Here is a 13225-nt window from a genome sequence, read left to right as displayed (position 1 = left end):
CCCGCCCCCCGCGAGCCCGTACCCTGTGGTCTATATAGAAGGCGCCGCCGCGCCGATTCGCGGCTCTCCGGGACCCGAGAGTTCTTTGGAAGCAGAGCGCGAGCGAGGGAGCGGGCGAGCTCCAAAGGGGGTGTGGGTGTAGGGAGAGAGAGAGCAGGTAAGGGCCGTCGCGTCCCGCTCCTCTGCCCGCCAGCAACTCGGGACCCCCTTTTGGCAAAATCATAGGAACCTGGAACGTTGGTTCAACAAAAAGACAGGCGACGACCCTCCCTTCTCGATTGTCCGCGGGCGAGGAGCTGCGCGGCTCTGCGGTGTAACAGGCTCACACGTTGCTCATCACATGTTCAAACATATCCCTTTCGGGGAGCCTCGTTATTTTTAAGTGAATATTTTCGTCTTTGTTTTGATGTGTGTGTGTGTGTGTGTGTTTTAACCTTCCTCGGCGTTTTATTTTGATGGAGTTGGCGGCCCGCAGCGTATGGGGAGAGGCGGGGGAAGCGGCCCGCCGGCGCGCGGGTAGCCCACTCCCAGGCAACTCCCCGGGAGGCCCGCGCTGGCCCGGCGAGCGGCCGGCGCGGAGCCCAGGGAGGCCCGCGGCGGCCGAGCCGGGGAGTCCCGGCCGCACGTCTCGACGGCTCCGGGGGTGGCGAGCGCGGCTCTCCGCGGGCGGGCGGGTGGGCATGAGCGGCGGACGCGGGGCGCGGGGGTAGCGCCGCGCCGCTTTGTCTCTGCACTTCTGGAGCCAGGCGCACGGCTCCTCCCGCGGCCGGCCGCTCGGGCTCGCGGTGGCGGCGGCGGCGGCGGCGGCTCCTCCTTCACCCCTCTCCTTTCCTCCCCACTCTCTCGTAGGCAGCGGCGGCGGTGGCAGCGCTGGGGAACAGCGGATTCCGCCCGGAGCCACACCGAGGGGAGCTCGCGGTCGCGACTTGCCGCCCTAAGCACTCTCCCAAGTCCGGCCCGCTCGGCGAGGACTTCCGTCTCCTGGCCGAACCCTGTCAAGCAAGCTGGGATCTATGAGTGGAAAGGTGACCAAGCCCAAAGAGGAGAAAGATGCTTCTAAGGGTAAGCCCGCCCGCCGAGTCCGCCTGCTTCCCTTCCCTTGGTTTCCCTCGCCCGCTCGCGTGCGCGCCTCCCTCCGGCGGCTCCCGGCCTCCCTCCCGCAGCCTAATCTGCCCGTGACCTCTGCGACCCCGGGCGAGAAAGGGGCGGGGGGGGGGGGGGCGGGCCGCTGGGGTGGGGGTGGGGGGCTCAGAATTTGCACCACTTTCCCTCCTTCTTCGTGGGATTGTCGCCCCGCGAGTGCCACCAGCCTCTCTCCATTCCCCCCTCCGGACGCACCCGGGTGGCGCTGCGGGCAGACGGAGGTGCTGCAGCCCGGAGCGCCGGGAACAGCGCTGCCTGCCGCCGGCCGGCCGCCTCTCGGTGCGAGTGCCTGCGTGTTGCGTGTGCGCGAGTGTGCATCTGTGTGCTGCGCGGGTGCCACACGGTGACATACTCAGGAAGGAATCTGCCCCACTCTTAGAACCCGTGCTCCGATCCACCTTTCCGCCCCCCCTCTCCCCGCCCCCAATGCAAACAAAGAGCCTGGCCGAGACACGCACCCCCTTCCCCCCACGCTCCTTTCCCCCTCACGCCCCCTGCTCCCCAACTCTCCCCGTCCCCTCCCCAGAAGGCAGGAGCTTGCCACCTTCCCTTCGCCGCGTGCAAAAGTGAGCAATCCCGGTGCCCCGGCGCCGCCCGCGCTGCGCCTCGGCAGCGCCGCCTCGCCGAGCCCCGGGAGAACAAAGGCTCTGGTCCCTCGGCCACTAGTGCCCGGCGGGAGCGGGCCTCCGCGGGAGGGGAGCGCCCCGTCCCTCCACTCGGGGGGGTGTTCAACCACCTGGCCCGCGGCGCCCGGCCGCCGGTTCCCCCCCTCCCCCCCCACGAGAGCGCTTTTCGGCCTGGGGCCTCCCACCGGCGGGCTGGGGAGGCGCAGCGGAACAGGGCGCAGGCCGGGGAGAACTCAGGAGCAGGAGGGGGCGTCCCCCCGAACCCCCACCCGTCCTAGCTGTGGCCTTGCTAAGGGCCCGGCTTAGCTCCCGATTGTAAACCCGAGACAACATCCTGGGAACCCCGGGTGCGGAGAGGGGCACAGAGAGAGATAAAGAGGGGGTGTGGTAGAGCCGTGGGGAACGGCAGGTGCCGGAGGTGCAAGTGTCCGGAAGGGCCCCGGAGCGGACGCCGGAGTGGGCTGGACCGGCCCGAGGGCCCCAGGCTCGCCGAGCCGCAGCGACCCACGCCGGGTGCACGCGGCTGCAGAAGTTGGGGCTGCCGCGGGGGGAGCCCCAGCCTTCGTTCACGGGCCCCGATTCCCCCTGGAGCCCTGGGACTCCCTTCCCTCCCACTCCTTCCCTTCTTCCTTTTTCTCCTCTTCTCCTTCTCGCCTCTCCCCATCTCTCCGGAGCTTTCTTTCCCGGGAGATTCTAGGGCAGCGTCAGCCCTCCCCCGCGGAAAGTTGTCAAAGTCTTCAGCTCAGGGCCTTTATCCCTTGTTTCTAAATGGAGCCGCTTCTCCCAACTAGGCGAAGCGTCGACGAGAGGCTCTAGAAGTTTGAGGCGGGGGGAAGTTTAGATCCGTGGTGCTAAGGGTCAATGTTGCCATCCGTGGTGTTAAGGGTCAGAGCCTGCCTCAAGGCTCGAGGTCACCCCCTTCGGACCTACTGATGCCCGCTGGCTGTTTGAAGCGCACAGATTAATTGAACCGGTCACCCGGAAAGTAGAACTCCTGCTACACTTCTCCAGAGCTTTCCTCATTGTTGTGCGTTTTAAACAGGTATTCGTGTGATAAGAGAAAGTGACTTCAGGGTCGTTAGACTGTTTTTGTTTGCCCTCGAGGGGCCCGGAAAGGTAAATGCAATTGAAGTTGGTAGCACCAAGGCAAGGTAGCACGTAGGCAAGGTATTCCTTTTCTGCACCTGGGAGTATTTCAAGTTTGTTTCTGGAACTTTGGTCCTTGATTTCCATCAGGTGATTACTTAAGGCTTATTTCAGGCTACCTTTGGGGGGATCCTGAAACCAAATTCATTCACAGAAAATGAGATGCTGCTCTAGGAATATAATTTGTAATTGTCCAGAAGGGGAGTAACAAGTCTGGAAACATTATTGGCCCAAGTTTCTGTAACCCAATAATGAAAGTTTTTACTAGGCATATGTCATAACATTTTCTTATGTTGATTCACTTGAAAGGGAATACCTCTCTGTAGGAATTGTGTAATTAGCATTTGGAATTACAGTTGTAATTAGAATAAATTAGTGTAATTTTACAAGACAACTTTTAAGAAGGGAGTTTACTTCCCCAAGGAGATGGGACTCTTATGACTGTGAACAGAGTTTCTAGACTTTTTAAAACATAGGTAGTAGATAATTAGTAAGTTGTTTTGTGCTCCTTAATGAAATGCGACTTTCAGAGCATCTCAGTTGCTCTTTGTCTTTTTAAATGATGTTTTTCAACTCATTGAGGTTAACACCAGTGATGGACAATGATCTTTTCTGTAACCTTTTTTGGTAACATAGGCAGACAAGATAGGCTCTTTGGGAGGTAGGAGGGGAATCTTGATTGCGTTTGAAAGTATTAAAATGGCCTCTTGTGCAGCAAATCATCTTTTGTGTATTTATTTAGGCTTTGCACAAACTTTTAAATTGGCAGATGAATATATAGTCTGGGGCACTCAGCTCCTGAACAGGAGGACCTAGTTCTGTTTCAGGGGAGAAGAAAGCGTAACATTTGTTTGTTCAAGCAGATACTTGCTTAGCTTTGATTCACTCTTCTCTACCTTGTCACATAAGGTCTTTTCAGCAGTTCTCTGTTGGAAAAGTACTCAGTGAAGGCTGTGTCTGGTTTATGGCAACTGTGTTCCTGTGGCTTTTGGAAGATGTGTGGCCTTTTACAGATAAACGCAGATCATTTGTGGATTGAGTGAAAGTGCTAGCTAGTTGTGGATTTCCAAACTGTCATTTGGTTTGGGCCATCCCTGATGGTCCAGTGGTTAAGACTTCGCCCTTCCACTGTAGGGGGCATGAGAGTGGAAGCTTGAGTTCGATCCCCAGTCTGGGAGCTAAGATCCCGTGTGCTGCAAGAGGTGGCCAAAACCACTGAAACTGTCATTTGGTTTGTAGTTGGAGTTTGGGTTTAGTTGGCTTTGTCTGTGTTTTGCCAGCAACCCCTTCCCTCGTGCTTAGCCAGAGAGCCATCACTTCCAGACAGATTTCAAGGCCATGTGGGCTGTGGGTTGTGGGTTCTCTGAGACGGCCAGCACTCACATCAGGCTGGGTTCCTGCTGGCTGCTGAGCAATGCGGGACAATTCCACGCATAGTCTGAGAGGCCAGCCACTTGGACAGCTGTTGCTCTAACAGATTACGGTGCCCATGTACATTCACGGGCACAGCTCATTTTCAGCTCACTTCCTGGCCTTTTCCAGTAGCCCCACCAACCCTACCTAAGAAAGGCCATTGCGGTCAGGCAGCCAGCATCTCAAGTCTTGAACCCTGAAGGCCATTCCTAAAGCTCATCTTGGTCTTGGCGGATTACTGAGATTGCTTCTGTCAAGTGTCTTTCTTGGGCTTGGGCCAGGCCAACCAGCTGTTGAGAGGTATTTCACCCACAAGAAATCATGACGCTGGTGACCTCTTATTAAAAACTAGCAATCATAACCTCCCTATTACTCATGAAGGGACTTCTTTTTTCACCTGGTGAAATCAGTCACTGTGGACCAGTGTGGTTTGAGGGTCATCAGCCCCAGGTTGTCTCCTGTTTCCAAGATGGTGATGACAGCTTCAGTGAGGGGGTGTGGCCAGGGAGATCTCTGATCAGAATTGTTAATCTGTTCCTGGGCAGAGGTGCAAGAGATGAGTGAACAATACCCCCAGATCCTCTTCATTCTTATTTCCAGTGCTGTGCCTCTTCTTGACCCACAGGCTAGAGCAGGAGGGGGATGTGGGTTGGGGGTGCTGTATCTTCTCTCTTAGTTCTGTTTCCTCTATGTCTCTTTCCAGTACAGTTCAAGTCCTTTCAGAGGGTTCAGATGCATCCTGGGGCTGGTGATGTGAAGGAGGTTAGAGTGGGAAAGGATGTTGCCTGAGGCATGAGAAGCAGAAAGTGAGCTCTAGGGTTGAGGTCCACGCCTAGTGCTGGGCTGTGTAGGGTGGCCCTGAGCACTGGACCAGAGCTGGGGAGAGAACTGGAATCAGGGTCTGGGTGGTAAGCTGGAGGGCTGATCTGTGTGTGAGACAGTCACTAGGGAGACAAAACTGTTAACATTCCAGGTCTTTCTGCAGCTGTGCTGTTTTATGTTCAAATCAACTACTCATTCTGGGAATTACAATCAACACAGAACAACCGGAATGTGTTGCAGCTCCTCAAATATATCCAATAAAAGGGCTTTCTAGTGTCTGCTTCATTATGGCTTGTATTTTTGGAGTTGAGAAATTTGAAAGGAATAGAAGATAACTGCCAAGATTAAACAATTCAGGGAGGAGGAAAAAACCTCCCATGAATTCAAGTGTGACGAGTGAAGGGGATCCTCCATGTTTATTACCTTGCTAAGCTTAACATGATCTTTGGAAGGTGAAGATTAGGCACATAAGTATACTCTTAGCCATTAGTAGAGGAGACAAACGTCTGCAGAAATCACTGGGTCTAGTCACTGGTTTACGTTTCCCTATCCAGAAGCATCCAGAAAACACGTTTGCAATAGATTTGTCGCGCAGGCTGAGGAGTGGACTTCAGGCTCGTCATCCTATATAGCATGGTTTAGTCTAGTTGGTCCTCACCAGCTCAACAGGTAGCTTATCTATTTGTGATAGACCAGTTCTACAAACTTATTTGAATCAGAATTCTGACATTATTAAGCATGGTACTTCACACGGCACTTCATCTTTGTTGAATGCCATATCCTGGTGAAACATTTCTTAGGGGTGTGGATTTCTGGGTAAATGGCACTAATTTCCTAAAGAAAGTGAAATAGCATATAGTAATCATCCTGACCCCCACTCCAGCCTGCAGTTCTAATTTCTAATTGGATGGCCATTTGTTTTTCTTGAAAGTTCTCTTTTCCAGGATATTAATCCTAAAGATGAGGCTTTTATGTTAGAAAAGAGAGATGTTCTTGATTCTTGGGGCACGACGGAAATGTGAAGGGCTGTTTTATTAGGGATCTGAGTTTGTAATAAACATTAAACCTTAATTACAATTACTGTAGGTTGAGATTACTGTCAGGCAGTTCTCAGGCCCTACTCATGCTTCTGCCCTTGTAAATTACTTTTCGCATTGATTTTCAAATGGAAATAGTATTAGGGTCACTGGCTAATGACCATCCCCATAGGCAGTGGGCAGAGGGTAGTAGGTATCCATGCTGAGTCTTTAAAACCCTGGCAGCACCTTTAGCTTCTGTGGGTGTAAGGTTTAGGTGGACGGTCTAGAGGGTGCATCAGTGCTGGACTGAGCTTTGCTCGACCTGCCTGCTCTCAGCCTTCTGCAGAGACTTAAGATTTGTTCTGGACAATCACTATCGCCCAGAGGAATTCTCAGGTATATATGTCTGTCCTTTCTGGACCCTGTCAGTAGGATCTGAGAAGAAAGAAAAAAAAATCTTCTGGTGAAAGGCAGGCCTGGTCAGAGGCCAAAGTATAAAAGAATTATTTAAAAAAAAATGGTATGAACCCAATTTCCTTTGGTGTAATTAAAGGTTATATACAATAACATGTACAGATCTTAAGTGTACATCTCAATGAATTTTGACAAATGTTTACACCCACATAATAGAATATTTTCATCACCCCAGAAAGTTTTCTTGTGTTCCTTTCTAATCATTCCCCCTTAGAAGGCAACTACTATTTTGATTTCTATCATCACATTTTAGTTTTCCCTTTATTGATCTCACAGAATGCCACTTGTGGTTCCTGAGACCTAGAAACCTCTCCAGGCAGCCGGCTTTCTGTCCCGGTTGACACCCCTTCTCCTTGTCTTGTCCTCTGGTTTCTTGGAAGACCCCCCACCCTCGGGCACTCAACAGGGTCTTGTACTTACCTGGCCCATAAGGAGTATTTGTTGAATGATCTAGGCAAGGTAGGGAATTCATTTAAGCCTGGGTGTCTATTCATCATTTAATAGTAATAATAATGATCATAGTTATTATCATTACCATTATAGTAGCTTCTGAATTATGGACCACTTACTATTTACTAGGCATTCATGATTTATATATATATATCTCATTTAATCCTCATGGCAGGCAAATGAAGTGGCAAATAGTATTTATGGACTTTAGAGATGAGAAAATTGAAGATTTAGGGAGATTTTGTAGCTTGTGTGAGCTCACACAGCTGGTGGGACCCAAATTACTGGCACAGTACCTGGCACTGAACAAAGGATTGCCAGAGGCAGTGCCTCTTAACACCAAGGAATTAATGTCAGTGGGTGAGTTTTTGACATCTACACAGGATGGAGAAGTTATTTTGGTCGGGGTCTTAAAATACAATGTAACAGGAGCAGAACCCTGTGGGGTCTGCCCCTGACAGACCCCTCCCCCATAGCCTCTGTGGTAGTTCCTCTCTGAAGTACCTAGATGATAGTATCTCATGCACATTTCCTGAGTTTTTCAGATGCTAAAAACCCACCACCAAATGGAAGAAGTTAACTACTTGATGATCAGGTGCAAGTACCCCCCAGACCTTTGGGGCCTAAGGACTGATAAAATTCATCGCCCTGTTACCTCACCACTAAGAGAATTGTGCTGGAGCTGATCACCTCCCCCACCCCGCCCTCACCTGGGCTTTAGGGATGCTTAGCTGAAACCCTTTGGGGAGTTTGGGATTCTCTGCTCCAGACTCCAACGTTGGGCACACGAACTTGGCATTCGATAACAATAGTTCTTTTGAGCACTGACCATATGCCAGGGATTGACATGAAATCGTTCAAGCTATCCAGGATTGATACACGTAACACTGCCTTTCTAGGCAACACAGTTGATTCTTTTCTAATCCAGGTTTGCCCAGGGACAAAATTACTTGCCAATTACCAACATAGACATGACTAGGAAGAGTTGCCTATACTGGCACGATTGCTACAGGGCAGTGATCTTTGTGCACCCAAAGAGATTTCTGAACAGATTTCTTGAGTGACTTATCCATCCCAGGCACTGTACTGAGAGAAACCTAGTCCTACCGTAAGCCTTAGGGGTGCCCTTGTGCCCTTTTCCTTCCTCCTTGGCTTTGGACATTCTGACTTGTACTTTCTGAAGTGCAGCTCCCCTCAGTTGGCCATGACTCTTATCTTTCAAGATCTAAGCATCTGTCAGTTTGAAAATAATGGTGTTTTTTTTCCCCCCAGAACTGTGTCTGAGAGCTTATCTCACCTGTGTTCTAAAGACTATGCTTACCCATAATTCAGGACTGGGTAAAAGTCCTCTAATTATTTATTTATTTTTCCCATCAGAATCATCTGTCTCATTTCCCTTCTCTTTCTCTCTCAACCTCACCCCCTCCTCCCTCCCTCTCTCTGCCTCCTCCCCCACCTTTTCTGCACACCCCCACTCCTTTTCTCCTGAACAGACGTCAGTGGTTTTCATTAACTGTCTGGATTTTCTCCTGTAATAGCTATATTAACTTCAGTTAAAGAAATCCTAACCCCCCTCAAAGGGTTGCTCCATGGAAGAAGCTTTTCACTACTTATTATGTAACTCATTTTAAATGGAAAAATAAAGTGCGAGCTTTATTTCTTATACTGTTTATGTTGCCTTTAGTTAGATAATATTTCCAAAAATATATCTTGTTAACAGAGACACACGCCTTGAACGAGCATATTAATTATAGTTCTCCAAGTTAGGACTCATGTAATGTTTCTCTTGTGCTGCAGAACCTATGTTTTAACAGCCGTAATTAACAGTGATGAGTCTATTGCAAGGTTATAGGTAAGTTTAATAACAAACTTGACACCCAGTTTAAAAAAAAAAAAATCCCTCCAAATTACGGAGGTAGCGTTTCTTCTGCTCTTGCGCTGGGAGTTAGTAAACAGATCGAGTTCTTAAAATATTTATGCTGCTGTTAAAAGTAGAAGTAAACAACCTAAAGAAGGCAGGCTGAGCGCAGTTCTTGAATATGCCTATGGATATTTTCAGAATCTTCTTTCAACCACGACTTTGAAAGTATTGTGAATTGACCTGCTTCTTTTGCCTTTGATTCTCCGTGCGTGAGCTCGCCTCTCCCCTTGGGGGGGTTTATTGAACGTTAAGACTTAACAAGAGCTCTCGGATTTGCGCGTGGTTTTCGGAGCCAGGGGAACAATGTGAACCGTTCTCCTGGAAACCGGGCCGGCGCTCCTCGCGGCTCTCGCTCCCGGGAGCGTTGGTTTTTCTACTGGCTGGGACCCGACTTAGAGGCGAGCGCCGAACGGCCCGCTGAACCGGCGACCCTTGGTCGCCGCGGATCCGGCCGGCGGCTGTATTACCAACCTGTGTGCTCATGAGCCTCGTGATGCGGCGGCTGCCGAAAAAAGAAACACGGAAAAGTTGTGTCACCGAAGGTGAAACTTGGCGAAGGAAAAGTGCTCGGCGCCCGGCATGACAAAGCTGCTCTGCGGCCGACAGCGGCGGCGGGCAGCGGAGGGCTGCGCCCACCGGCCCCGGGTGCTCGCGTGGGGACACCACCCCGGGAGCGCCGCCGGGGCCGGCGGGGCGGACGGCTGAGCGCCGGGGAAGGGGGCGGGCGGCCCGGGGCCTGGAGGTCTAAACCGCGGGCTCCGTGCAGCTCCCGGGAGGCGGCGGGTGGGGCGGGAGGAAGAGGGTCCCGCCCCCACCTCCGCTCCCAACCATCGTGGGGTTCCTTGATCTGCCTGTACCTGACCTACCCGCTGTGCCGCTCAAAGGCAGATACCCGTCCAAGCCTGGAAGTCTGGACTTGGCCCAACGCAAGGGCTTTGCTTCCTCTGTCTTCTGGTCAATGCTAATTCGGTTTCAGCTGTTCAGAAAAACCTAGGCTGCGTCTTGAACAGAATGCCCTGGACCATGTCGAATTTGTCCGCTTTTCTATGGTTTATGTTTCCGTTGCGTCGGTTCTTTTCAGATTACAGAATAATGCATGCGATTCGGAAAATCATAAAAAGCATATAGAAGAAAATATCCCCCCGAAGGTTGCACTCCTAGGTTCTTTTTGAGATTTTTCCTTCCAGTCTTTTATTTTTCTGATTTCATCTTTTAAGTATACGTGTGGGATCACATAATAAATACTATCACATGCTTTTTTTTTAAAACCTCAACACCCTGTTAGAATGTTTTCCGGTCATAATCTTCCATACTATCATTTTTGGTGTGTGCCCTGGTTGTGGATTTGGGGGTGACAAAGGAGAGATGGTGATTTTGTCCCTGTGGTTGTTAAGTTTTTCTCCACTGCCTTAAGATCTTTCTCACTGGGCTCCGCCACAAACATCATTCGTGTTTTATAAATGTATATACAAATATGTGCACTTTTAAAGATACATATATACATGTATGGGGCTTCCCTGGTGGCTCAGATGGTAAGCAATCGGCCTGCAATGCAGGAGACCCAGGTTCAATCCCTGGGTCTGGAAGATCCCCTGGAGAAGGGCATGCCAACCCATTCCAGTATTCTTGCCTGGAGAATCCCATGGACAGAGGAAGCCTGGCGGGCTACAGTCCATAAGGTCACAAAGAGACGGTCACTACTGAAGTAATCTAGCACGCACACATATGCATGTATAAATCTAAAATAAATAAAATAAATAAATCTAAAATAAATATAAAATTAAATGCATGTAGACAAATATGTATATGTATAAATAAACACACACACACAATTATGCTTAGAATAAATCCTGAAAGAATATATATCAAAAGGAATCTTGCAGTTATTGGCTTATAGAAGATATGAATGTATATTTATTTGTGTCTTCTATTTTCTGTACAATGGATGAATATAATGATCATAATGAAATAATGAAAATGGACATAAACAGTATATTACTTATGGATTGTCTTCAAACCGACTTTTCTGCTCCAGCTCTTATCATTCCTTTTTTTATCCTTACCGTTTCTTGACCTGGAATGCTCTATTATTTCAACATTTTGTGATCCTTTATGTCCAAGCTTAACCCACATCATCCAGGAAGCATCTCTCCCACCCTTGTTACAAAGAACTGCACGGGGCTTCTCAGTTACCCATTTGGCAGTGTCCGTGGATAAATCTCATGATTAACTTTTCATCTGCTTAGGTGTTTTATCTCCCCAGCTAGATTTTAACCTCCTCAAGGGCCTTTGTCACAAAAGAGATACTGAATAAATGTGTTACTTAACCATCAAGCTCAGCATCCTTCCTGCTGCTGCTGCTGCTAAGTCACTTCAGTCGTGTCTGACTCTGTGCGACCCCATAGATGGCAGCCCAGCAGGCTCCCCCGTCCCTGGGATTCTCCAGGCAAGAACACTGGAGTGGGTTGCCATTTCCTTCTCCAAAGCATGAAAGTGAAAAGTGAAAGTGAAGTCGCTCAGTCGTGTCCGACTCCTAGCGACCCCATGGACTGCAGCCCAACAGGCCTCTCCATCCATGGGATTCTCCAGGCAAGAGTACTGGAGTGGGTTGCCATTGCCTTCTCCGAGCATCCTTCCTAGATTTCTTTAAATGTTCTTGTACCTTTGAAACTTCAAGCCATATTAGAAGCCCTTAGAATGACAGCAACAATCCATCTGGATTTAATACTTTTGATTTAATTAGGGGTATAACTTCCATTTTCCAGCGGGCCACCTTCTATGTAGAAGTGGCTGTATGGTTAAAAGCATAGGTTATAGAGACTTGTGTTCACATGTAAGTTCCTCTGCTTAGTTGCTATGTGACCTTTGGCAAAGAAGCTTTCTAAGCCTCTCTACAATGGAGATAGTTATATTTATCTCATATGCTTATTTTAAAGATAGAATGAGATAATGTATGAAAAACATACATGGAATTTGGTCAGTGGTGATATTGATAATATTATTAAAATAGTAGTGATCTTCATATTGATTATTCAAGTTAGAGGGTTTTTGTTAAAGAGCTTGTTGGCCATAGGAACAAATCTGCAGAGTCACACATCTGTCTGACAGTCATACTCTGATTTAATGGATTTTAGTTATATAGTTACTGGGCTCCTGAACCATGGGTTCCTGGACCCTCCCAGATACCAAAATCTGTGGATGTTCAAGTCTCTTACATAATAGCTTCTTTGAATATAACCTATGCATATCCCCCATATTTTAGTTCATCTCTGCTGCTGTTGCTGCTAAGTCGCTTCAGTTGTGTCCAACCTTGCGCAACCCCATAGATGGCAGCCCACCAGGCTCCCCGGTTCTTGGGATTCTTCAGGCAAGAATAATGGGGTGGGTTGCCATTTCCTTCTCCATTAGCTCATCTCTAGATTACTTCTAATACCTAATGCAAATGTAAATGCCCTGTAAATAGTTGTAAATACAGTGTGAATATTATGTTAATAGTTGCTGGCCTACGGCAAATTCAAGTTTTGCCTTTTGAAACTTTCTGGAATTAAAAAAGTGTTTTTTTGGATTCACTGTTGGTTGAATCCATAGACGCAGAATCTGTGTATGCAGAGTACCTACTGTGCTAATTCATGTATTAATTAATTCATTACTTTACTCAATAGATATTTGTTGAAACTCCTATGATAGCAGTGAGCAGAACAGATAGTTAGCCCTGCCTTCATGGAGGGCTTCCCAGGTGGCACAGTGGTAAAGAATCTGCCTGCAATTCAGGAGACGCAGGTTCAATTCCTGGGTCGGGAAGATCCCTTGGAGAGGGAAATGGCAATGCACTCCAGTATTCTTGCCTGGGAAATCCCATGGACAGAGGAGCCTGGCAGGCTATAGCCCATGGGGTTGCAAGGCATTGGCCAAGACAGCACGGACGCACGCCTTCGTGGAGCTGATGTTTTACAAAGTTTTATTTAAAGGAAGTGGATTTTCCATGTACAAAACACTGTCCAGTGTTGGTGGTATGTCATATGACCTGGTGCCCATCATAGCCATCTGGGCCCTGGCCAATCCATACTACCAAGGAGGAAGCTTGGATGGAGTTGGACATAGGTCATTCATTCATTTTTCGTCCAGGGACCACTAGAGCTGAGGTTCTTGAAACTGCTTGAATGTCAGCATCACCTTCCACTGCATACATCCCCACCATGAGAATTTGACTT

General features: G+C 49.0%; 1 protein-coding gene across 4 annotated transcripts in view; it reads left to right on the top strand.

Moving 5' to 3' along the window:
* Positions 1-13225, top strand: part of FGF13 (fibroblast growth factor 13) — a 534447-nt gene that overhangs the window by 23522 nt on the left and 497700 nt on the right. For 2 of the 4 annotated variants that reach the window (XM_043897275.1, XM_043897277.1), the window contains exon 2: positions 850-1062. In XM_043897275.1, the coding sequence (XP_043753210.1) occupies positions 1014-1062 (49 nt within the window). In that variant the 5' untranslated portion in view covers positions 850-1013. Of the gene's footprint in view, positions 1-33; positions 158-849; positions 1063-13225 lie in introns of those variants that run through there. The other 2 variants (XM_043897276.1, XM_043897279.1) reach the window with 2 other exon arrangements.

This window comes from Cervus elaphus, chromosome X, assembly GCF_910594005.1.
Source record: "Cervus elaphus chromosome X, mCerEla1.1, whole genome shotgun sequence".
Lineage (NCBI taxonomy): Eukaryota > Metazoa > Chordata > Mammalia > Artiodactyla > Cervidae > Cervus > Cervus elaphus.
This window is presented reverse-complemented; position numbering and strand designations above follow the sequence as displayed.